We start from the raw sequence: 27,045 nt of genomic DNA on the forward strand, positions 1-27,045 counted from the left end.
TTGGGCAGAAATAGAAGGTGGCAGGAGATGGAGGCTTGAGCATGTGTGGACCAGATCATTTTAGTGGCCATAAAGTCTGGGAGGACAGAGTCAATGTCGTCTAATGTAGAGGAAAGAACACAGGCTCAAGAATCACAAAAAGAAGAGCAAGCCCTCCACTGTTTGCCTCTGCAAATTGGAAGCATTACCCCTCTGTTTTCTCATCTGTGAAAGAGTGGAATAATGCTTATCCCTCCGGGGTTTTTAAGGGAACCAAATGCTGAAAATGTAGCAGGATTGGGCACAAATTAACTCCCTTTGTCCTACTTCATCCTTTGTCCAACTTCATCCTTCTTTCAGGGAAAGAAGCTGCTTGGATGATATTTTAGAGTCTCAAGTCTTGTTGGTGCATGGGGTTGGCCACATGGAAGTGATTTCCCATGGATGTTTGGCCTAAATCCAGCTACTCTCTGTCAAGGCTCCCCGGTTACCTTGTGGAGCTTCTTATCCCCGTGGCCAGGAACAAGCTGTCCCCTGGGGGGAGGATTTATGATACAATGGAATTCTGCCCCTTCTCAGATCTCACCACTCTGCCCAGTGCTAAGAGGAAGCATTGGTGTCAAAGTGCTTTCACCTTAAAGACAACTAGAATAAGCCAAGGTTATTTTATTCTGAGCCATTGAGTATTTTCACATCTATGAAAAAGATCTGTTTGCACATTTGGGGAAGACATTTTTCATCTTCTGGCTTGGCCTTTTTCATGCATTGGAATTTCTGGTAATGAGCTCATGTGCTCCCTGTTACCCTCAAGGTTCTCAGTGTCAAAGCTCTCCCTACCCACAGCTGGGGATTTACGGCAGCTGCCAGGAGCTCAACTCTTAGAACGTTGAGGGAGGGCTGGGAAACCACTCCATGGGTGCTGCTCCCACTTGGTTTGTCTGAATCTTTCAGGGACTATGATTCTTACTGCTGAGGGAGGGCAGGCAGAAAGAAGGGTTCCAAGACTTGATTTAGGTTAGATGGAGCAGCTGAGAATCAGAGCCTGCCTTCCTGTGAAGCTTCTCCAGTCTCATTTGCATTCACCGTAGTGGGGAGTGAGAAGTTCCAAGAGGATCTCCCAGCCCAGAGTTGGACTTCAGGACCCAGGAAAATATATAATAGTATTTTTGCCTTTATAGAGATGTTTCCATAACACAAGAAGGCAAGGAAGGCATGATCTCCAGTGCATGGATGGGCAGTTGAGGCTCTGAGAGGGGAGACTTGATTCACACAGCCGGGGGGTGGAGCTTAGAGGTTAGCCCAGGACTCTTGACCTCCTCCTAGTCTTCTGGGAGTGAGGCAAGACTAAATTACTTATGGGCAAGGTATTAATACTTGTTGAGACCAAGCTATAAATCTGAACATCTTCCTTCAGCTGGTTAATTCCTTATCCCACCCAAACAGTCCTGGTTCCTGCAACGGCAGCACCTGAGAACTTAGAAATGCACATTCTCAGGCCCCAAACTGAACCTACTGGATTGAATTTCTTGGGGAGGAGCCCAGCCATTTGTTTTTGCAAGCCCTCTAGGTGATTCTGATGCAGACTCACATTTCAGGAGGATTTTCCCATTGCAATACAGAGGGATAGTGGGAGGGATCTGAGGCTTTTTGCACGTCCTTGCATTCTGGATTGCAGGCTTGTCCAATTCAGCCAGCAAGTGGGCATGCCTGACTTGGCCCTTATTTCCTCTATTTGTACTATGATATCAATAACAATGAAAATACTAAAGAAAAACCTACATTGTTGGGCAGTGCCTGTGGCTCAATGGAGTAGGGCACTGGCCCCATATGCCGGAGGTGGTGGGTTCAAACCCAGCCTCGGCCAAAAACTGCAACCCCCGCCCCCCAAACCTACACTGTCGAGGACTTAAAGGTTTACAGACTTCGCATACTATGGCTCAGATAATAGGTAAGTAGAACTTGTATTACCTGCCCATACCCATTTTAGAGATGAGGAATCTGAGACCCCAGACTTTTTTGTATGAGGTGCACAAGCCCTTGGAGGAGCCAAGTCTTAATCCATGTATCTCTGGAATCCTGTCCCTTTCCACTCCCTGTATGTTCAGAGACTTGGGCTTGGCAGTGTGCAGCTGCCATCATCAGTCCTTTCTCTACTCCCAGCCTGTTACCAGGACACTCGGCTCACAGGCCCCCCTGTTCAGTCACCTGGGAATGATCAGGCAACATGAACAGATGGCCTCCCAAGGGACAGGTCCTGACCTCCCATTTTCTCTCAGTGGGAGGCTCATTAGCCTTCCCCTTCAAGGTCAACAAATACCATTCCTCAGAGGCTGGGAAATAGAGACTGAGGGTGTAAGGAACAGAGGGTATAAAGAACAGAACCTGTTTGAATCCCCTTGCTGTAAAGGCTGGGATTGCTGCTCCATAGCTGGTGAGTACCCTCTGTGTTGGGGGCAGGAGACGATAACAGCATGCGGGCAGATGCTTTCTCCCACAAATCCTCACCAGGTGTGTCATCTGGGATTCCATGAGGATCCAAAAACTAGAACTCTGATTGAAAAACAAAAATGGTTTGCGAAATCTATGCCAAAAGGAATCCCCAAACCAACCACACTGCTAACCTAAACCTTCCAGCCATGCCCCTCAGTCCCTGCCACGTCTCCTCCACAGGGACAGTCTGTCATGGGCCTGGATCTTCAGCTTACATTTCTTGACAAAGTCATTTGGGGCAGTCCTCCTTCCTGGCTCTGCAGTGCTCTTCATAATGTTAATACAGGTATTTAATGGGCTCCTGCCTGGTGAACAATGAACGTAAAGGGCAGTGAGTAATCTCCAGCTCGCTCCTTCCACTGCCAGCCCACTGCTTGTACAGCTTTCTTGGAGCATTCTTTCCAAATAGGTGGGAGGGCTGAGGTCACGGCTCTGCTTTCTCCTGGTGGACAGACTTTAATTAGATTGCTGAATTAGCAGAGCCTGCGGCAACCCTATTCTCTGCACAGATCCTCATTCTAGGGCGGTCTCTGAACTTGCCTTTGACGATCTCATTGGTCTTTCTCTCTCCCAGAGACATCGTAGAGGTTTTCTCCAAATCATTTTAGCAACTGATTAGTAGTCTCTAACACAAACCAGGTACAGTGTTAGGGTCATTAGAGCCATAGGTTACTGCAAGAGCCAATGTGTGTATGGAGTGTGTGTGTGTATACGTGCCTGTGTGTCTTTAGTTTGTTCCAGGCTCTGGGCCAAGCTCTTTACATGGATTATCTTATTTGATCTTCACAAAAATTTATCGAGGAAAGTATTCTCATTAATCCCATTTCACAGATGAGGAAATTGAAGCTCTGAAGTTAAACAACTTCCCAAGCTCAAAAAAACCAGTAAGCAGGTAGAGCCAGGATTCAAACTCTGTTTTTAATGATAACCTAGAAACCTTACAATTCAAAGTGCAGCCATTGACACCATGGCTATCACCTGAGAGTCTGCTAGAAATGCAGATTCTCAGACCCACTGACTCAGAGTCTGCATTTTAACAAGATCACCAGGGGATTCATGTCTAAGCTGAGGAGACTGCGTTATAGTATCTCCAACAACTATGGGTAATTAATTCCAGGATTTTGCATATCTCACCATTGACTCTGTTTTCTAGCAGAGAGGCTGTGGTTTTCAGGGCTGAGGGGCTAGGCTGGGGTAGCGCTGAGATTTGATTCTAGGTCAGACTGTCAAACACCAAGTGATGTCAGTTTTCATGCCAAAGCTGGAGTGCTGGAGAGAGTTTTCCTTTCTCTGCCATGGGCTCAGAACCAGATTTTTGACCCTAGACCCCTGTGCTTTCTTATCTCCCTGTGCCACCATCCAGGGACAAGCACCAGGGACTGACTTTGCTGCCCTCCTCTCTGTCCCCTTCCTACAGATGTGCAGCACATCAAGAGGAGAGACATCGTGTTGAAGCGAGAACTGGGTGAGGGAGCCTTTGGGAAGGTCTTCCTGGCCGAGTGCTACAACCTCAGTCCAACCAAGGACAAGATGCTGGTAGCAGTGAAGGTAAAGCACAGGGCCATGTGGGCACCAGGAAGAGGGCTGCCTGAAGGCCCTGGGAGGAGGCGGGAGAGGCTCACCCCATGGAGAAGACAGTGCTTTAATGGGCTTTCTCAGATGCAATCAGGGGACCTTGCTCCAAGGTCAGTGATGTTTCCTCTGGACCAAAACTGACTTATGTTGGCTTCAGAGGTCAAGAGCTGTGGCACTTGAGAGGCCCATGCCTGGGGGATGAGCTGTGCCTGTGAATGAACCTGCTTTTATTCTGGTGGCCTTGGGCCCACCCCTGTCACAGGGCTGATCCTATAACCTCTTGAGAGGTTCTGCAGGATGTATTGTCTGTGCCCGGACTGTCATTTGATCACCTACTGAGGAGTAGAGTTGATGCAGGGTGGACTGTCCAAGGAGACCAGGGCAGCCACTGCTCAGGGATCACTGGGAACAGAAAGACAATAGGTGAGGGCGGGGAAGGCAGGTGCCTTTGTTTTAATGCTGGGAGAACAGCGTGTGGGGTCCAAGAAATTCTTAGATGCTTCCCACTGAGCCCAGGTTTGGACCCCAGGGCGCCGCATGCTTGGGTGACCTTCTCCTGGCAGCTGCTGACGGGTCCCTTAAGCACAGGGCTTTTGTGTTTCTCAGCCACCTGGCTGATTTGCAGGAAGAGCTGAATTGCTTGGGGCAGTAGCAAAGGCACTTTGTTGGTGCCACCGGTTGCCCTCCTGACCCTTTCTCCAGCAGTGAATAACTTCTCTTTGTAAACCAATGTTGGACAAACCTTTGAACATAGTTGACACAAAAAAGACTCAAGTAGTCTCAGTGAGACACACACAGTCCTCTGGAGCCCTGCTCTGGAGTGTGGAGTGGCTTCCTTGGGTGCTTCTGAGGACAGCATGGCATCTGCGCTAACAAAGGGGCAGGAGCAAGAGACAGAGCCCCCATGAGGACACTCACCCAGCCTTAGCAGCATCCTATCCTTAGCACTGAGGGGTCAGGGGAGCCAGTTTCCCCTTCTGTAACTTTTTGTCTCTGTATTGATAGTCTGAGGCTTCTGTAGATGGTTTCCATCCCCAGAGAGCAAATTATTTCCATAGATAAAGGCAGTGCAGGACAGTGTCCTGCCATAGCATGGGCATCAGCTGGGTGCGAATTCCACCTCCACCACCGATTAGCTATGTGAGCTTGTGCACGACACTTAACCTTTGGGGGCCTCATTTTCCTTATCTGTATAATGGGAATATTAATAGCTCATCTTCAGAATGTTGGTGATTGAATTACATAAGGTGTATATTTATAATCCTTAACACATTGCTTGGGACTTAGGAAATGCTCAGTAAGGACTAGCTGTTGTTTCTTTTTATCATTATCATTGATGTGGATATTATTGAATGTGCTTAGATGTGTGACATATGACCTGCCAAGCTTGCATTGACAATCTAGAATTGAGGTTACCCAATTTCTTATCTCAAGGGCCAAATGATAAATAGTTTAGGCTTTAAGGGCCCTACTCAATTCTGCTCATGTTGTTGGAAAGCAACATAAATAAATAATACATTAACAACTGAGGGTGGCTGTTTCCAATTTTTTTTTTTTTTAAATAGGCACAATTTGACAATCTCTGCTCTAGAAAATAAAGAAGGAACTAGAGCATTACACCTTAAAATGCTAAGGATGATTATTGCTGGACATTCTGTAAATAAACGTGCTCAAAGTGTCTCCATGGACATGGGTCAGATGAAAAGGATGTCTTTCAACAGCTTGAACCAGGGATGTGGACAGATTTTTCATCTTGTCACTAAATTGAGAATCTGCATTGCCCCAGCACTTTTGATATATAGAATGACACTAGTCCACTGGGTGTTCAAACATCCTTCTGGGGCCTGAGGAATGAACTGAACTTTTTAACACTTTAAGCAGGAAATGAAATGATGGCTGAAAACCCTGGGAAATGTTTCCCCTGAGTGGTCTGGCATGAAGGGGCAGTACCCAGACAGACTGGGTAATACACAAAATGGGTTTCTGTTTTCATCCCTTTGAGAGGGTTTCTTTTTCTCCTCGGGTCTGGGAACTTTGAGGAAACGAGCGCTCTGGGATTGGGCATCATTTGCCAATGGGCGGATTTGCCCGTGATCAGCCCTGGAGAAGCCCATGTCCTCCAGAGAACATCCCAGGAGCTCCACCTCCTGCTCCCTCTTTAGCATTCACTCCTTTACACAGGCTCCTTCCTCTTGAGTTAGTTCTCTGTCGAGGCAGGTTAATTTTGTACTTCTGGAGAACACCTACAACTATAACCCAAAATTATGCTTCCTCCAAATTGTGGTTTTAAATCAGTTGGCAAGAACATTTTGCCCAGCGGTTGCTATGGTGCAAGCAAAGAAGCAGAAATTGCAGCCTGTTTTTAGGTACATGCAGCCTACTGGGGAGATGAGCTGAATGCCCATGAGAGCAAAGGTGAGCTGCTCAGGACAAAGCATAATCTGTGTATCTGTGTAGTGGTAAGCGTGGCAATAAAATAAGACGGTGGAATAGGTGGTGTGACTATTAATAGTCTCTTGGCAAACAGAAGACCTACACTACGTTCAAATCCAGGCAGCCCCCTTCCTTCCCAGGGGAGGGAATGAGGCCCTCCTCTGCACCGTTTCTATTTTCTCTTCTGACATTCGATGCTCTCTCCCAGACGAGCCTCAGTGGTCTTCCAACTCATGAATTCTTCTTGTGGTTTAATGTGGTCCAGAGTTTTTCCTGTCTGTGGAGGTTTTTAACCTCAATGACCGTGTGTAAATTTTTTTCCCTGAGATTTCTAATAGGTTCTTACTTTTGTTGTTATTTTAATTTTATTTCTCCCTGATCTTGCTGACTATCTTCTTATTTAAGAAAAATGATTATTATTTCTTCACTCTCGTAGAGCATTTACTTATTTTAAAAATCTTTATGAACCTATAAATAAACTGTATGTATCCGCAGGAAATTCATGTTCTGGTTATTGGTAATTTTAGGCATTTGGATTTGGCATTACATTTCTTTCAATATGCCTGAACATCAACTTTCGGGTTCCTTTTGGTTTGGAGGGTTTTTTGGGTTTTGTCTTGTCTGTTCATGATTTTCAGTCTCAATTACTTTAAATTTGAGCAGGAGCTTAAAGCGTTTGTGAAACAATCTGAATGCAGAATCTCAGAGTTTAACTATTTCCCCCATTTTTTTTAGTAGTTTCTTTTTCCACTCTTAATGGTATTTTTATCCACTGACTTTTAGCAGGTCTTTCAGAAACATTCACCTTAGGTCCCATAAAAGTTCCTCAGTCTGCACTCATATTTCATTGGTTTCTAGAACATTTTATTACATTATGTAATTACATTAACAGGTTTAACTGTCATGAATGAATTTGGAAACAAATCACAGCTGACTCTTGGTAAGCCCCTTTCTGGGACAGAAGTGACTCTCTTGGTATCCAAGCAGTGCTCAGGGCCTCCTGCTCTGTAGAGGTCATGGGCAGTGCCAGCTAATCGGGACAGGCATGTAGATACAGTTAAGTGGAGAGTTTTTCTGACCTAAGGGGAAGCAAAGGCCCTGAGGCAGATGAAAGTTTGGAGTATACAAGGGACAGAAAGGTCAGTGAGATTGAAGCAAAATGACTGAGAGAGAAGGAGTGTGGGGGAGGACAGTAGGTGGAGAGAGATGAGGAAACCAGACCTTTGGAGGCCATGAGTGAGTTAAGGAGTTTGAATTTTATCCTAACACAATGAGAAGTTAGTGTCAAGAAGGCAGGTACATGTACAGCTATAGGTGATATCTACCCATCTTCCTCCCTGGTGAAGTCATTTAGGAATCTCACCCAGGGTAAGTGACAATGGATTTTGAGGGACTAAAAGAAGATGATTTTTATAATTAAAGGGTGTTTCATGGTGGGAGGATTTAAGTGTGTATACATTTAACCCATTTAGGACTTTGGACATTTAGAAATGTGTATATCCCTGTGTGTGTAATAAAATGGGTTCCAGGACATTAATGAAATCTGAAAAAGAACATGTGAAGTGACTCTGAAGGAGTTGGGAGCTGGTGAGAAGTCTGTGTTCTTACCACCCTACCTGCTTCCCTTCCACCCAGATAAACAGCCTTCCTGAAATGCTTCTCCCCGGGCAGGAGGTGAGCGTGAGGTCTGGTGCACACAGAGCGGGAGACAGAAAGGAAAATGTCTCCAAACATTAGAAGAAAGAAGGGGAGAGAAGAAGGGCAAATCCCACTCTCCTCATTGTCCCATGGATATGATGCAAAGGACCTAGCTGGGAGCCTCCCTGGCATCAAAGACCACATGGCAAGACCCATCTCTCTGCACAAACAGTTAGTGGCAATGATAAACACCAGTTCTGTCCCATGCCACTGACTGGTGGCCTATTTTGAGGCTTCCCAGCCATGAAGAAGTTGTTGGATGTGGACTTCACTGAGACAGGCTGGAGAGCCCTTGACCCCATTCTCCTCCTGTCATCCCAGTCCTAATTGCATCAGTTCTTGGGGGTGGGCCCATTGTACCTCTGAACCCCAGAAACTACACTCCCCATTTGGCCATATTGGTGAAAATTTCAGGTTTGACTCAAAAGCTGGAATACCCATTGTGAAGGCAAGGAGAAGTGGCTAAAAGACTGACCTTGTACCTCACCTCCCAAATGGGGGTCTTACATTGCCTCACAGTGCTGAATGCCAGGCTGGGGCCTGGGGCTGGTACCATTCAAGGGCTGAGAACGGAAATGCCCCGTGGATGTCACTGACATTCAGACTGTGGGAGAGGATGATTTAAAGAGATGGAGAGAGGCTATTTGGCTGGCCCCAAATTTGATCTACTTCTCCCTCTCATAAATCCAGGCTAAACATAAATCTTTATAGTCTTCCATCCCACCCATGCTGGGTTCTTTTTTTTTAATTTTATTATTATTCCTTCTTCTTCATAAAAATAAATAAATCACTCTCAGTCATCCCATGCCCACACCCCAGCCCACATAGCTCGGGGCTGTGGCCAGCAGCTGGGTCACCAGGAGAGGCACTCTTTCACCATGACCCTCTGACTTCCCAGATGTCTTTGTTCTGGTTGCAGGTGGACATGACAGCCTATTCCTTCATTATTAGGTAGCTTTCTGGATCAAGCAGCCACAGCTGAAAGGACAGCACTTAGAATCAGGTCTGGTAAAAATCAGCACTAGGCTGACGGAATGGCCCTCCTACTTATTTCTGTCCTGGGCCTGCACTGCAAGCCTGGAGCCCTCACTGGGCCTGGCTGCTCTGCTGGCAGCCCATGTGCCTCGCCTTTCCCGACCCTCTCCTCTGCACTGCCACATCTTTTCCTTCCTCTGTCCACTGTGCCCTTGGGCCCTAGTGACTAATTCACCTGATAAATTAATTCAGACCAGACAGGAAAGTATCCTGGGCTGCAGACCCAAGCTCTTATTTGTTACGTAACAGTGGCATAAAACATTGTTCCATTCTGAACCTCAGTTTTCTCATCTGTAAAATGGGAAAATTACACCAGCTAACTTTCAACATTTTTGTCAGCAGTGGAGCCATTTAATCTCAATTTATTTGTAAAACCTCAAAATCTTAAAAAAGAAAAATAATTTAAAAAAGAATGGAAGGTGTCACTGGTTGAAGTCGGGGTGGGGATTGGTCTCCGGCTGAGAGACAACTGCCCATCCCCAGAGGCCCTAGAGACATTGCTACTGAACTCTGGAGCACCGTGAAGACCACTAGGCGATCACTGAGGTAGATTGTAACTCTAAATTTCTATCATTCGAGATATGTGAATGCGGCTTGATGCCTAGACAGGCTGTGCCTCAGTTTCTCCAAGTCCAGGGAGAAGTATGTGAGAGCAGATGATATCTAGGGCCTTTTCTGGGTTAGGACTCCATCATCTCTGATGTGCACTAGTGACTGAAGTTTGATGGCCCTCTAGATACACCACCCTTTGTAGACTCACCCAAGTACTGTGCTAGAGCCAGGGCAGTCCTATAGGTATCAGCTAACAGGACTATAGTCTCAGGAGAAAGGGCTCTTGCTAGGGAACCTCTTGGCACCTGCATGACCTACAGGAAAAGTCAGTCTGCTTGAATAAACAGAAAAGTCCAGGTGCAAACAGACCTCCAGTCTGTCAAGATTTTCCCCAGCCTGAGAAGGCTGAGCAAATGTCACTCACTTACTCGTTACCTTGTGTTGTGTCCATTGAAGCAAGTGGATGTTTGGCTTATTTGCCCTCTGAGCTCAAGGGGAAGGTAGGGAGGTTGGAGAAATGTGGGTGCCCAGCTACAGGGGCTGCTCCTCCAGCAGAAGGCACCCTATTCCTCCCTTCTCAGACCACTGTCCACGCTGACCTGCGTGACTGTGTCCCATGGCTATGCCCTGGATCCAAGGTCCCCCAGATGTGCTCAGATGCTTCAGCATTGGTCTCATTGTCCCCTCCTGCTGCTGGAAAATCCACATTTGTGACTCTAGGTCCTCCAGGCCTTATAGAAAGTGACCTGGTCTGCAGTCTCCTTTATATCTGGGTCTCCCACCCCTACAGAGGCTGAATCATGGCATTGTGGTGGCCTCCAGATGCCGACTTTCCTGTCCTGCTCTGGACTTTGTGTATCTGCTTGGTACTGGTGTTATAGTTCATCTGTGAACTACTATCTCCACAGCTGTCCCCACCCCACCAAGGGCATCCTCCAATCCCAGTTAGGAGAACACAAGTGCCTTCCAGAAGCCAAGGTGTTCGCTTTGCTCTGCAGACACAGACTCCTTCACAGTCTGGAAACAAAGACTCAAAAGCATAAGGAGACTTTATTACTTTGGTGGTCTGCCTGATTTCCAGTGGGTTATGGGCATGTGCTGATTTACAAAGCTCAGGCAGTTGGGGCACCAGGTCTCACTCTCATCTCTTTAGATGCTTTCTTCAGAGGAACCGAGGCACAGGGGCTTTGGCCAGGCCTTCCACCTCGCAGCCCCTCCTGCCCCCACTCACACCCATCTCTGAGGAAGCGCAGGGGCTCTGAGATGGACATATTTGAAATGCCAGTGAGCACAAGGGATGTGGGTGGGGGTGTCAGGAGATGGGTTTCTGTTTCAACAGGGATTGAAACAGTGGAGGAAGAAGGGGAACTTCTTCCTGTCATGATTGAGCTTTAAACTCCACTCAAAATTGTATTTATTGGGAACCCAGCAGTGTGTGGTGCCAGGCTTCTTCCTGGGAGGGAGGAGAAAAGCTAGCCCGCTTCCCCGTAGTTGCTAAAAGCCAGTGTCCTGCACTGTCCCCAGGCCCTGAAGGACCCTACCCTGGCTGCCCGGAAGGACTTCCAGAGGGAGGCCGAGCTGCTCACCAACCTGCAGCATGAGCACATCGTCAAGTTCTATGGGGTGTGCGGCGATGGGGACCCCCTCATCATGGTCTTTGAGTACATGAAGCATGGGGACCTCAACAAGTTCCTGAGGTAAGTGAGAATTGTCATCCCCTTCATGGCCCCCCACCCCGGCCCAGCGATCCCTGAAGACCCACTTCCCATCTGAACACCGAAGTCTGAGGAAGAGGAGTGAGAAGGGCTCTGCCGTTCTTATACATCTCCTTAGCAGGTGGATTCGGGACTTGGTCTCTGATTTCTAGGGGAAACAAGTCAAGGATGCTACGACAAATAACCTGGACTCTTCTTCCTGATTCCAAAATGCACGGAGAGGAAGACCAGGGTCTGAGAGGGATCCAGGGAGAACCAAGAGGGCCTAGCAGCCTGTGGCTAAGGCTATGATTCATCCTTCCCAAGGGGGGCAAGTAACTTCTCCCCTTGGTGTCCTAAATTTCTCACTTGCAAAGTGAGGCTAGCACCTTACACCCTTCCTGGAAACCTTCTTGCCAGGGACTTTTTGATGATGAAATTCATAATGAAATAAGAAGGTATGAGGTAATAAACTCATCAGGAGACAGAGATGATTGAAAAAAGTGGGGGAGGGCAGATGTTCTATGAGTAAATTTTAGAACTGTGCTGTCTAGTATGGTGGCCACTTCTGGCCATTTCAGTTGAGAGTTACACTCATGAAAGGTCAATAGCATTTAAAAATTCAGTTCCTTGGTTGCACTAGCCACAGTTCAAGTACTCGGTGGCCACACTACTGTACTGGACAGTGTAGTATAGACATTAATAGAGAGTTCTCTTGGATAGCACTGTTCTAGAAAGAATGGATTTGTTGTAAGAAGAGCTTCCCCAAACCTGGAGCAAGATCATGCAGGTTTTGAGAAGCTTTTGATGAAACTGGTAAGAGACTGGAAGCCAAGCCACAAGTTTGGGATGAGGCTTCAGGGTGTGTCCATCTCTCACCCAGAGAGGACAGCATCTTGTCATTAATGTAGAGTTAGGACTTCTCTTCCTTCCACAGCTTCTGCTTCCCAATAATGCCCAGATATGGAAGGGGCAGCCCTGTAAAGGTCTCTGGGACCCAGGGTCTCAAAGCAGGTTGAACAATGGGCCCTGTGCATACAGGGTGAGATCTCCACCACGGCCACCATTTGAATCCCATGACTGAGAATGAGATTTCTGAAGTTCAAATGTAAGCTTTAGAAGGCTTTAGCCCATTCACCACAAACTAATAAGAAGATCCTTGAAGTAGGACATTTAATAGGGTTTTATGGGTTTGAGGGAGTAAAGGAAAAGTTGGTGCCAGGTAACAGACTGGAAGAGTCTTTGGAGCATTGCCTATGAGCTGGGTTTCCAAAATGTTGGCCCTGGAGAAATCGAGAGTCGGATGCTTACAGACCTGGATTCATAATGAAATTAGTTCTTTTCCTGAAAACCTCCATTCTTAGCTTAAAACAGACTTGGTTCACATCCTAGATTTGTCATGTCTTAGTTACAACTGGAAGAAGTTATTAAACCTTAATTTTCTCTCCTAGAAAACATGACTATTAATAACTGCCTCACAGGGTTGCTACTATAAATATTAAGTGACTATACATATATATACATATATGTTAATGTCTAGATAAGTTTTAGAAGTAGCTCAGTGTTCAGCCAATGGCGGCTGCACTGAAAGTTATTACTGTTACTATTTTATGAGAACTGAACCATGGTAGTCTCTAAGCTGGGTGACACCCTTTCTCAATACTCAGGACCTTCCTCCCTTTGTGTTTCCATTCCCCTGGGTCCCAGGTACGTGCCAAACCCCCTCCATAGATGCAGCAGTGCTTTTGCCCCAAGTGCCACCAGCAGGGCTACAAAGAGCTCCTGGGTGCCTCTCTGTAACAGTGTCACACGCATGAAAGGGAAAAGAAAGGAAAAGGGAGTAAAAAGAAGATAAAGAGGGAGAGGCCAGAGTAAAGGCAAGGGGCGGGAGAAGCAGAGAGTAAGAAGAAAAATCAGCACAAAAGAAACAAAAAGGAATGCATGAGGTGAGGGACAGCCCTGGTGATACATAACACACCTTCCCCTTGCCCGGAGTGGACCGTGGAGGGCAGACGTGCGTGTGAGCACAGTTCTACAAGGGCTTCCTCACACTCCTAAGGACCTCTGTCTCTCTCTATGGGGGTCCCTTCCTGAAGATAGCATGGAGGAGTCTATCAAAACCCAACAGCCTTTCTGGGCTTGTTTTTGCAGCACAATCTGGAACCGATTCCCAGTAAAAACCATTAATCTGTCTTCCTAGGCACTATCAGGTAAGGGTGTGTTTTTTCTAGAATGCTCTGGGGCAGGAAGCTCTCAGCAACAAGCCATGATGGCCCTTCTCCAGAGGTGGCACACAGCAGCGCTCACTCTGGGGACCCCATGCTGGCCCTGCCACTCTCACATCTCAGAGTTGGGGGTGGGCAGAGGCAGGAGGGTGTGCCTGGTAGACAGGAGCGAGAGCTCACCTGCTGAACCCCTTCCTTGTCAGCTGGGTTAGCTCATCTTCTGAGGAGCAAGGTAGGCAGAGCCCACTGCAGATAGTACAATGAATGTGTTCCTATTTAATGGTGCCTTTCAGTAGAAATTGGAGAAGCAGTAAAGCAGGCAGAGGCCTTGCTGTACACCAGGGCTCCTTGGCCCACAACATCATAAATAAGGGCTCTGGCTGTGGTTACAGCTCATTGGGCTTTCTGGAGAAAAAAGTGAACACTAAAAGTGACCAGTATGACAGGGCAAGGTGTTAGGATGACAAATCCGGGCCTTCGTTTGGGATGGAGGGGATGGTGGGGGCTCCTCAGACCTCTGCTTCAGGGTCAGAAGGTCTTCTATCCAGTCCAGCAACCACACAAAGTTCCCAGTCCTTAACAGTGTGGTGGAGTGGTTAGAAGTGTGGACTTAAGAGGGTCCCTCTGCCACTAAGAACTTGGACGGCTGTGGACAGCGTGAACCGTGGGAACTGGTGGGAAATGCAAATGAATAAGCTCATCTAGCCAATCAGAATCCTTGAGGGTGGGGCATGGGACTCCATTATAACAAATAGTCCTTATGTTCCTTTTGGAAGCTCTTCTTTACAACCATGTGTCTGGTTTTATCTTTATTCCAAAACTGTGACGGGAGGATTAAGTGAATTGCTGTACTATTTAAAACAATGAGAGCAGAGCTTGATAAATAGTAAGGGCTATGTGAGAGCTAGTGGTTGTTTTTTCATTAATTATTCTGTAATAGACATCTAGCACCTGGGAAACCCATGGGTAGCAGTAAGACGTTAAAAAGATTAGGTTTATTCCCTATTCCATTTGAGTATGTCTGCTGTCACCTTAGTTGGAAACTGGTTGCAGAGCTTCACCCATACCCACACTTACATAATGTAATTTTAGGTAGATAGAAATAGGCCATAGGCAACATGGGCAGTCTTAAAAGGGACATTTCATTCATGTCCATGAGGCATTCCAGAGGATAAGGACCCAAGAAGCCCTTCCCCTTTGATCTCCAGATTTCTCTCTGCTCCTTCTTTTCTCTCCATCTCCCTACAGGGCCCATGGGCCAGATGCAATGATCCTTGTGGATGGGCAGCCACGCCAAGCCAAGGGTGAGCTAGGGCTCTCCCAAATGCTACACATTGCCAGTCAGATCGCCTCAGGCATGGTCTATCTGGCCTCCCAGCACTTTGTGCATCGGGACCTAGCCACCAGGAACTGCCTGGTTGGAGCCAACTTGCTGGTGAAGATCGGAGACTTTGGCATGTCCAGAGATGTCTACAGCACTGACTACTACAGGGTAAGGTGACTTTCCCAGCTACATTACTCAGTGGCAGAGCTAGCACCTTGCTTACATGTCTTTGTCATTGTCCATTAACCCTGTCACTTTGGCACACACATATACACACCAACGCCAGACGCGCACTCAATAGTTACCTTTTGGCCACTCCTGGATCTTGACATACCTGTTTATTATTTTCCCACTAGCCCACTCCTGCTCTTGGACATTGGATGGGACTCTCTCTGTACACTGTCATAACATATGCATTATGTTCTCGCATCAATACTCATTCTTCAAGTAAACATACTCATATGTATGTGTGTGTATGCCCCAACACACACCCAGATAAGCCCAGCTTGGTGCTGCATTTTGACATCTCTGAATCCACTCCCCAATTTAGCCTCACCCACGACACATTTTAGTATCTGAAATTATCTTCTGACCATGTAAGAATTTTCTTGACAAGAAGAGGAACCCAAAGTAAAATAGAGAAAAATGGTTGACATATTGCTGAGTAGGTGATCCAACTTGGCTTAGGCAAGATGAAGAAGCAGGGTGTCTGTTTCTAGCTTTGGTGAGAAGATAGGTTAGGCCTTAGCAAGAGCTTTCTGATTGTGAGGAGAATCATCCTACTCGGTTTTACTTCCATACAGTTGTCCACTTTACATTAACAGGTGTCATGTTTTGTTCCCAGAATTATTTTTTTTCCTTGAGTCTTTGGGAATCTCCTTTCTGTGGATCAATGAGTGGCTTTGACAGTATTACTATTTCCAGGGAAAGGATGACTGGCCATGAGCATCACTTATCTCCCCAAGGGGAAAGGTTGGTGCAACCTAAGACATGGAGATGGGATAATTTCTCTCTCAAAAATATGGAAGATTTATTTCTGGCATATCAAATGAATGGGGGAGTTGCTTGGCTAGATGGTATAAAGGGAGAGTGAGACAATGTTCTGCAAGTTGAGGAGTGCTTTAGTCCATTTCAGCTTCCATAACATGATACCATAAACTGATGGCTTACAAACAACAGACATTTCTCATGGCTCTGAAGGCTGGGAAGTTCAACATCAAGGCCCCAACAGATTCAGTGTCTGGTGAGGGTCTGCTTTCTTGCTCATAGATGGCCTTCTTCTTGCTATTGTCCTTAAATGGCAGATGGGGCAAAGGATCTTTCTGGGGTCTCTTTTTGAAGAACATTTATCCCATTCATGACAATCGTGCCCTCATAACCTAATCACATCTGAAAGCCTCCACCTGCTAATAGTATCACCTTGGGGCTTAAGTTTCAACATGTGAATTTCTGGAGGATAAAAACATTCAGTCGAGGGCTAGGGGTATGGCAGCCATTTGTTTCATCTTATTTGTGGAAATGAGTGATCATATTGTGAATCAAAGAGCCCAGAAATGACTGTCCTTTCTGCATGAGCATGGTGGACCAGGAGGCTGGGAATTTGAGTATAATGTGTGCAGGTCAGCTCTATTTGGGTCTCCAGATGGCTTTGCCTAAAACGAGATCACCCAGACATTAGAAATGCTCACTTGAGACATTTCATTTTCGCAATGTCTCATAAAAAATGGAACATTTGAGGAATGACCTCTCTGGTTAGAAAGTGACTTATTCATGGTGCAACCAAAGGATGGCAGATATTTCTGGCACATCAAATGAATGGAAGAGTTGCTTGGTTAGAAGGTATAAGGAGAGAGTGAGACAATGTTCTGCATGTTGAGGAGTGCATCATGAGAGGACATACTGCAAAGCAGACCAAAAGTAGGGAAAGGAGAATATCCACAGCAAACTGGGCAGCTTCTCTAGCCACTTGCCTTGTGCAATATCCTCAGGTGTGGAAAAGGGGGCGTGATTAGCTGGAGCCACAGGCTGATGACCAGGGCAGACCTGCCAGGAAACATCAAAGTGAGGTCTTTCTTTACTGTCTAGAGCCAGGGGTATCCAACCTGAGGCCTATGGGCCACATACAGATAATTTGAGGATAATATATTGCAAAAAATATGCATAGAACTTGTAAAATGCTCATTCAGCTGTTATTTAATGTGTGCCCCAAGAGAACGCTTATCATTTCAAATGTACATCAGAAAAGAAAAAAGGTTGTACACCCCTGGTTTCAGTCATTTCCAAGTGAGGCATTGGTGAGGTTATTAAGGGGTCCATGGCCATAGATTTCTTAGAGTCAGCTGGAGCTGACACTGTTTAATTGCTTTTGCACTATGTATAATGGGGTTTGCTGGCCTAACTGTGCTCAGATTTATGTCATGAAATAAGGGATGGCTCATTGTTTTTTGTGTTTTTCTTTTTTGCATGCAAGGCAAATATTTGATTGGACCAAGCTGGTATCTACTTACTGGCTTCAACAGGGTCTTGGGAAACCATGTCTGGCCAGAATGTGCTAATTGGGCCTTCAAACTTGCTTCTAGGTGTGCACTTGCTGTGTTTCTTGATTATGAGTTAAAAGAGAGAAAACAAACAATAAAACAATGACATCTCCAAATGATACTTCTTGGCCCTGTGCTTTGACAATTGTGAGCTCTTGCTTTTTATACCTGGAAGAGCTACAAGAATAAATCTACCTCATTCCTATAGGTGCCAAGGCAGATTGGAACTTAAGGAAGGGAGAGTGAGATGGGGAAACATGCGTACTCCAGGTATCCTCAATTTCTTCCTTATGGGTTCCAAGCCAGGTATTAGCTGAGGCCAGCTGGCTTGAAATGTGCATCTGTGGTCCCAAGGAAGTGTGAAGAAGAAAGGAGCTATTACAGTAAAACTCATCACACCCTTGGAAAACTGTATTCCACTGATGGTGGTTAGGTAATGTCTTTATTCAAAGACTAGCTTGTACAATAACTTCATGTTCACCAACTCATAATGTCCTGATGTATACATACCTCTTCCTTCCCTACTTTTCTGTAAAATGAAAACCCAAAGTAGATTTGCCTGATGTCACATCAGAGTGAAACCCACAGTCTTAGTATCTGTATTGGAAGACATTGGAGTGACAAGGGAATTCTTAGATTTGGGCCCAATTTTATTACTACCTGTGCTCACATTGTAATGTGTGACCATCATTAGTGGTCACGTGACCTTAATGCTTTTTCCCCTAACCTTTGTTCAATTTTCCTATTTTCAAAATGAGGACAGAAAGAGTCACTCAATAGAGTTATGTTGATGTTAAGCAAGCTCTTTAATATGTGCAAAGAGCCTGTAGTAAATACTTACTTGACAAATTCTCATTCATATTATCTTACTAGTCCCCCTCATACCCAAGGTAAGAAAACCCCAAGGACAATCTTATATCTACGTGCAATTTCTGGGACAGAGAGAGGGATTGCCTGACCACTGGAAAATAAACTGGATCATGCAGTAGAATCTTTGAGTTGATCACCCCAGGAAAATGTCTTTCTAACAGTTTCAACTGACACAGAAATACTGAGTCATTAGTAGTTGCTTCTTCTTTTGATAAGTGTTTATATGGTCTTGCTCATGAATCTTGCAGCTAAGTTCACATTCGGATGATTTACATAAGACTTCTTTGTTCATTATACACTGGCTGAGGCCTTGAGGGAATGCTATGATTTGTCAGTTAGTGAGAACACTGTAACAGATTTGTTCCATGAGCTGACACCTTGGGACAGGTTTGCACCTATCTGCTACCCTTGATTACTAAAATCAGTTGGGCCTACGAGTTTGCTAGATTCTCACACCAAATATTACTAAATACAGATGATGCAGACCTGTGTGTATGTGTGTGTGCATGACATCTGTGTGTATGATGTCTGTGTTTGTTTGCCCAGTGCAAATTGTGGAGTGCACACGTGAGGGCAGAGGGAGAAGTGGAGATGATAAACTCCTCCTTACATTCTTTCTTTTTCATTTTTAATTTCTTAAAACAAAGAGGCACCATCTGGCTCATGCATAAGTGGTATGCAAACGACTTACAAAGGTGAACCGCCTAATTTCCTGTTACACATTTGGAGAGAGAAAACAAACATCCCTGCACCAGAGTAGCAGAGCGATTTGTTCTCTCTTCTTAGGATGGTCACAAGGACAGACACCTTTTCCTTCTTTGGATCTCTGATTCAATGCTTCCAAGGTTACCTTTAAAATGCCTTTGATAGGGGTGGGGGTTTGATACCCTCATACCTTTCTCAGAACCTCAGAGAACATTAAGAGATTGAGAGTCACAACTAGAATTGAAGTTCATATGTCCTAAGGGGAAGGAGGTTGAGGTTCTGCAATGTAAATGTTTCTGATGTTTTGATTTGGATGAGCCGTGGGGGGCAACATGCTGAGATCAAGGAGGAATAGGATGGGAGGGGATTGGTGCTCTGATCATACTGATTGAAAGGCCAGGAGTGTGCCTTTCTGTTCACCCTGCCCAGTGCCTAGCACAGAGCCTGGCACTGTGCAGACAACCAGTGAAAATATGGGACAAATGAAATCAGAAAGGGAATTTGAAATAAGATAGGAAGTGGGCCAGGCTAGATCAAGAGAAACCTAGACAAGGGATCAGATCTACATCAATGAGGTGAGTCTGTGTAGATGATGTTGGGAACTGGGCAGCAGGTTGCAGGGACAAGTCTTGCCCAAGTGTATAGGTGCAATGTCTGGGAAGCATGTTCAGAGGAGGCAGGTTAGTGGATGGTGGAGTTAGAGCTGACTCATTTATCATCAAAAGTAGGGTTCTGGTAAGGGATAGAGTAAGTGTCTAGAAGACGAAGAGGGAGGTATGCCAAGACCCTGATGGCCACACAGGTGTGGTGCCATGAGGCAGGAGTGTCAGCTAAGAGCAAGGCAAGGGAGTCTGAGCCAGAGGTTCTGATTTTCAGAAACTCTTAGAAAAATGATAACAGTCATCCTTAAGATGTGGTAATAATTTAGGATAGGTTAATCTGACCATTTGATTTTGTGGAAGTCATGGTGCCCCCCTGGCAGTTATGAAAAAATTACAGGCTCTTGGGCCCACACTGCCTAGGCTTGCATCTCTGCGCCTATAATACCTGGCTATCTGATCTTGGGTGAGTTATCTGTGCCTTCAGCTGCAAAATGGGACTAATATCCTCTATCGCATGCATTTTCTGTAAGGACTAACAATTAATAAAAATAAAACTGTTAGGAATGAATGTCTTAGTATGTTTTGTGTTGCTATAACAGAGTACTAAAGATCAGCTAATTTATTAAAGGGAAAAAAAGAAAGAAATTTTCTCCCAGTTTTGGAGACTGAGAAGTCCACAATCAAGGGACACATGTGGTGAGGGCATTCTTGCAGTGTTAAAATGTGTTGGAAGGTGTCACATGGCAAGAAACCAAAAGAGGGCTGAACTCATTTTTATAACAAAATCAGTTTTGTGGTGATGGGCTAATTCCTGTGATAACAATATTAATCTACTCTGAGGGCAGAGTGCTCATAACTTAACCTCTTAAAGGTGCCACCTCTCAACACTGTTGCATGGAGGATTAAGTTTCCAACATATGAACTTTGGGAGACATGTTCAAACCACATCAATTACTGTTACTATTATTAAAGCTGAAATATAAATGCCTTCTCCAAATTCCAAATGGGCATTCTGGACAAGGATGTATTATTTAAAGAAGACCAACTTCTGTATCAAATAGATACAAAAACATGGAATGGTTCCAACACAAATGGAAGCTCATTTCTAGGTCATGTAATAGCACGAGCAGTTGAATTCATGGAGGATTAGCCATCCTGTTCCTGGTCATCCACGCTAACAGGGCTCTACCATTTTCCTTCAGTAGTGTCCAGATGTTTATCCCCATTCCAGCAAGCTGGAAGGATAAATTGGCCTGAAGGAATGTATGTGAGATGTTGTGGGTCTGGTCTGCATGTGAGGCCTATCACTTTTTCTCATGGCAAGGACTCAGTCATATGGCCTTACTCTTAAAAAGGGAAGCTGAAAGGAGAAGAACATGAATTGTACTGAGCCACTGGCAATATCTGCCACAGTAAGGGTGAAGAAAAATGAGTTTCTCCTCCAACCTTTCTTCCTAACAGTATCTCATTCCACACCTGATGATTTGTCAGGAAAGGTAGGACAAGCCATCCTTCCTTTCTATTGCTGTTTTCTTCCTGAATGTAGAGGTGGTTACCCTGCAAGGCTCCTGTTTCTCTTCTGCTTGGGAACTCTTGGTGCCACATGTCATTGGTAAGTCATGGAGGAGCTTGGCTCCACCTGCCGTTTTGGTGCTTTGATTTGTTCTCCTGGAAAGCAGAAGTGGCACAACCACATGAAAACATATCCTAAGGATTAGATGGGGGAAAGGAGCAGTGTTTTAAAAAATCTAAGAGAGTCTAACTTAATAGATAGCAAAACACACCTAGGAGCAAAATAAGGGAGAAATACAAACTCCAGTAACTTCTATTCCAAATTCATGATGGAAATTAAGGGGAATTCAAAACATGCCTGAAATGCCAACTGAAGCCACCCTTAGAGCAGGCTAAGGTCTCTGACTAAAAACCTGGGTTCTCCTCCAGCAGAGCGGGGAATGGGCACCAGACGCTCTAAGACTTCCTGAAATTATGTGAGCAATGTTGGATGGGGTGTTGTATTTCACTTTTGTTTTTTTTTTGAAGGTTCAGAGCTTTTAAGAGAATTCCAAAGATGTTTACAGCCCACTGACTTACTGGAAATGAGTTTGCCAGGATGTCAGTTCTGAGAGAACAAAGTAGAGATCCAGGGACCACATCCAGCCCGAGGGGTGGGAAGGGAGGCTCCTCATTAATTTAATCAGAGCCTAAGGCTAAAGCAGAGCTGAGGCTTGAGCAGATGGCCTCTAAGTTGGCTTCCAGTTTCATGACCAAGAAAATGTTGACTGATTATTGAGTCACCTGAGTTGAGAACCTGGAGTCCTCCAAGTCTTGCTGAGCAATTTGTCCCAGGTCTCGAATGGGGAGAGGCTCTTAGATGGAAGTCAGGCGATTGGCAGTGTGTGAAGGAGAGCCAGTGGCCTATGAATTACCTTGAGGTTTATGGTTAAAGGTAGCAATGGTGGTTTCAAGCAACTGACTTTCATGATCACAGAGTGCCACTCGGGGTTTGGGGAGACCCACCAGGAAACTGGGGCCCTTCTTCCCTGCTCAGACAAGGAGTTCTGAGCCCACTGAGGCAGAGAAGCCAGGCAAATGAAGATCATGACATGAACTTGAATACCAGAAGAACAGTTGCTGATGGCGGCTCCCTGTGTAGCAGCAATGTGCTTGCTCACGCTGAGTTCCCAGATTAGACATTCCAGCCCAGTCCCAGCAGCCCGGGAATACTGCTGACTTTGCGCTCAGAGGGGAAAGTTTTGTAGCTCCTTCCTGCTGTCCATAGAGAGCAGATCCTACCAAAAGGGAGAAGGGGCTGAGGCCCTCTGGCCAGACTTCACCAATCAGACAAGTTGCTCCACCCAAGGGGCGGGATTAAGGCCAGAAAGCTGCCTGGATTGGACTGGTACTTCAGTAGGTGTCGCTGGACACATGAAACGCCGCAGCTGCTTTGGTCTCCACTTGGGCAGCGACGCCAACCCCTCTCAGAACCATAGTTCCTTCCTCTAAGGCTGGGAGCAGGGAGACCTGACCCGGCTGAACCGGCTGAGAGAGGAGCAGCAGGCGGCATACCGCCTGACTTTGAGGGTTGCTGACTTACTTGGAGAGGGTTTAGCGAGATTTGCCCCCCTGGTTTTAGTCATTACCTTCTCCTGAGTACACCCAGGATCCACGGAAGGGAAGGTGATACTGTCAAAGATGAGGGGTTATGCCAGCTGTCCAGTGGCTGGGCGCTGAGTAACTGGGCTTGGTTGTTCCTTTGCTATTTTTTGAAATACCCTAGTCATTTGTTACCCTTGTTCCCATTTATAAAAAGAATAACAATGGAGGATGTTTGTACTCTATTCCTGAGGAACGTGATTTTCCCAGTATTTTTTAAAGCAATTTTTTTTATTTTGGAGTAATTTTGGATTTTCAGGAAGGTTGCAAAAATAGTATAGAGAGTTCCCATATACTATTCTTCCGATTTTCCCTATTGTTGATACTGTATGTAACAGTTTACAATTGTCAAAAAAAAAAAAAAATCCACCAAGGATTAGTGTGCAGAGCCACTGCCTTGAATCATGGAAATAAGGTTGTAACACCTACAATTAGCATAAATCTGCCCCCCACACCTTCCTCCATGTTCATTAACTAAACCGTTAATCATTTGTTTTGAGTTGACCAGTTTTTCCATGAATGTCTTTCTTGTGGTCTCAGATCCACTCCCGGATTTCACATGGCACAGCCCATTCTTCCTTAAGGACAGTGAGACCACTGCGGCCTAAGAAGGGGTGAGGGACAGATCATCCCTCCCCTCACTGCACAGTCTCTGTTTTGATGTCCCATGTGTAGGGGTGATACTGGATGCACCATCAAGAGCTGTAGTTCAGTTTTCTGGAATGGGGACAGATGAGCTATCACCCTGTGTCCTACCAAAGCTGAAGAGCTGCTGGGAAACCCTATGAGGTCTGCAGAAATCCTTTACAACTGTGCAGTCTTGGGCACCCATCTTCCTCTAGCAATTGGATAGGGTTGAAGTTTCTGATAGGGCTTAGAGTAGGAGGCTAGAGCAAGATATGGGGCCTCCTTAAATTACCAGCCCCTAAAACATATGCTTATTCTTTTTTTTTTTTCAGCTTTGGGAGAGGGTGCCTGGTGCTCATTAGGAGTCAGGGGAACATAATTGACTTTTAGGTGGTGCTCAGAGCTTCAGTTGCCTGAGTGCCTGGGTAGAACTGGGTGCCACAGCACGCACATCTAGAATGAATTTGGAAAACAACTTAAACGCTAAGACCTGTTAAGCTGTGCAAAGCTGTAGAGGGAACGAACATGAAGGAAGGTGTGGGGGGCAGATTTATGCTAATTGTAGGTGTTACAACCTTATTTCCATGATTCAAGGCGGTGGCTCTGCACACTAATCATCTACAAAACACCAGGTATTTTGCTGTGTGAAAGTCTGCTGAGAGACAGGACTGAAACTTAGGGTGCTTTTGTCTCAATGCCAGCTCTGCATCTGTGTTGCAAATTAGAGACCTCATGTCATCTACAAAACCTAAAGTTGAAATTCTGGTCACTTTGGGGTTTTACCTTCTATGGGACTAAGTTCTGTGTGTAACGATATGTGAGAAGACTTGGTTTCTTTATCATAGAAGGGAAGGACATAGCCAAAGGTAGCAGAATACAGCCAGATTTGTCTGAGTCCATCTCTACGGTAGCTATGACCCCCGATCATAGCTGTTCAATACCCCAGTCCCTTTTATTCCTCCCTGGTAAAGAAAGACAACAACTTCCAGTTTTGAAACATGCTCTTTCCATATCATCTAGATCTAGTTTAGTGACTGAAGTTTAATAAAATTTCTGGTCTGCCTTCTTCCTCTCTGAGATATTTAGGGTAATTGGCCAAAAGACCATCCTGGTAAGAATAATGATCTAAACAGAATTTCTTCACATTTTTGCAGGGATGGGGATTACCTGAATGTTTCCTTCCATTTTTGCACTTACATATCTCCATCCTTCCTAGACTATTTTACACTTTGTGCCAGTGTGGTGGTAATACCTGGGACCAGAAAACACGGAAGTGAGTACAGGTGTTTTCCACATGGGACACTCCAGCAGTCTGGTGTGCAGGTGACCTGGGGAGGGCAGGATGACCAGGATGACTAGGATGGTGAGGCCCAAGCATGTGGGCTTTCCCCCCTCCATGGCCTGGGGATATTAGGCTCCGGGAGTCCTCTACCATCTTTGCTTGTGAGTTCTTATCAACCAGTGACTAATGGGGCAATCAGACGTAGGAATGGAAGCCAGGAAGCCTCGGTTCAGTCCCTGCCATGACTGCTAACAAATCCCTTTCCTGTCTGGGACCTGAGTTTTTCGTTTGTAAAGTGCAGACGTCTTGTCTTTCTTCTTCCTTGTCTCGAGGCTTCTCTTCTCTTCCCAAGTGCTGACCACACGAATGGCATTGTTCTTTGCCACTGTGTGGAAACCCGGTTTACAGTTTGAGGGAGGTACTGAATGGACCCCTTCAGATGCACTGAGGGCTGCACTGCTCCTTTTCCTGGACTGGGGCATCAAGGGCTGGGTCTGGGTCCCGGTTCAGAGACTCAGTTACTCTGAGGACATTGACTTTAGATCAGTGTCTCTACTCTCAACTCAGCTGAAGTCCTGACTCTCATAACACTAAGTTAGATGCTTAGGGGTATTTTTACAGCAGTAAAACTTTCTTGTTAAATAAAATCTTATAAAGCAGATATATGGACAGACATATAATAAAGACAACCACTCTAACAGGAGCCACTGCCACTCTGCCACCCCTGGCCTGCCCTCAGCTGTCGGGATCTTGCAGCACTTTTGGGGAGGACCCTCCATGTCCTGGAGGGCTGAGCACCATGAGCTCTTTAGCAGATTCCCCAGTTAGGATTTAGGGCAGCTGTTCTGGCCCCAAATAATAGTGACAGTGATGACAGCAGGAATGTAGCAGTAGGGAATCAGGGAGCGACTCCACGTCTATTTTCCTGCCTCTGTGGCTCAGCAGTGGATTGTGGCAGTCCTCACACCCAAACCTGCGGAAAGAGAAGCACTCGCTTTCCATCTGCTGACTGTGGGGCTTCGGCCTTTCAGAGCAGCCTTTGCAAGGCCTGTCAGAGTTCTTCCTGGAGGGAAAGAGTCTTTTGAGACCTTCCCAAGGAAGCCAGAGACCAGGGCTTACTGGCATCTGTTTTATACATGAGGAAACGGAGCTTTATAGAGGGTTGGTGATGTGTTCAAGACCTGGGTTGGTGTTAGAGCCCTTACCCAACCAAAGCATGTGATGTGATCTAGTTTGTACCTTTGTTAAACCTTACTGGGCCAGTTTATTTCCTCTTCTCACACCATATTCCCCAGACATTGGCAAGATCCACGTGTGGGTGACAGGATTCAATTCGATTACCTGACCATGTATTAGGATGAAGAGAGCACAAGCATGAATATTCACAAGGAAATTAATGTAAGTTCACAGATAATATAAGAATGGATAAAAATGTATAGCTCTGCCATAAACCAGAGGGAGGCAAAGCACGCAAAAGACAGTTACAAATTTCAAAAGCCCACCTACTTAGGGGAGTTATGTGGGTCTCCAGGGTTTGGAAGTCAATGGTTTGAATTTTAGGAGATCATTCAGGTCAGGGAGGTCAGCAGGGTGACTTGGAGGGAGGAACACCGGGAAAGTGAACTAGCCTGGTGTCACTTGCCAGCCCGCACTGAGCATCTGTGGGAGATGGATGGAAGGGAATGTTTGCGAGAAAGGGCCAGCATGGCGGCCCTTCAAAGGCCAACTGTTTTAATTGGGTTCATTGGTGGATAGTCAGGAAGGGTTTATCATCTGTTTAAGTGTGGGGCCATGTGTGAGGCTAAGTCACCAAGCAGGGCATGATGTATAGGCTGCTGGGAGCTGAGATCCTGAAGGCCACTGCCCTGGCCCAGGCACAAGACAGCAAGGGCCTGTGCCATGGCGGGAGCAGCTGAGGATGGGAGGGAAGACGTTGGAATCTGTGAAAGGAGGACTGAAGGCCAGGGCCCAGCGACTCAAAGCTGCTTGCAGTTTCAGATGGTAATGATGAAAACACAGCCATGAAATTGAGGGACAGGATCAATTTTTAAAATTGCATCATTTAGGCTTGTGGTCCCATCCTCCAGGCTGCAGAACTCTGCCTCCCCTCCTGCCCTCAACCCTGTCTGTGAACAAATTATCTTCCATGGGACTTAGGAGGGCCAGGGAAGCTTCATCTGTATTTCCAGCTGTTCCTCATCACTCCCATCACTGCCTGAGCTCTGCCTCCTGTTTGATCAGCAGCAACGTCAAATTCTCATAGG

The 27,045-nt window shown here is 45.9% G+C and overlaps 1 protein-coding gene across 9 annotated transcripts in view; it reads left to right on the forward strand.

The window, feature by feature from the left end:
* NTRK3 (neurotrophic receptor tyrosine kinase 3) overlaps positions 1-27,045 on the forward strand; it is a 367,735-nt gene that overhangs the window by 298,837 nt on the left and 41,853 nt on the right. For all 9 annotated transcript variants that reach the window (XM_053581711.1, XM_053581720.1, XM_053581708.1 and 6 more), the window contains 3 exons: positions 3,887-4,017; positions 11,287-11,459; positions 14,930-15,173. In XM_053581711.1, coding sequence (XP_053437686.1) covers positions 3,887-4,017; positions 11,287-11,459; positions 14,930-15,173 — 548 coding nt within the window. The remainder of the gene's footprint in view (positions 1-3,886; positions 4,018-11,286; positions 11,460-14,929; positions 15,174-27,045) is intronic.

The sequence above is a fragment of the Nycticebus coucang genome, chromosome 2 (assembly GCF_027406575.1).
Source record: "Nycticebus coucang isolate mNycCou1 chromosome 2, mNycCou1.pri, whole genome shotgun sequence".
NCBI lineage: Eukaryota > Metazoa > Chordata > Mammalia > Primates > Lorisidae > Nycticebus > Nycticebus coucang.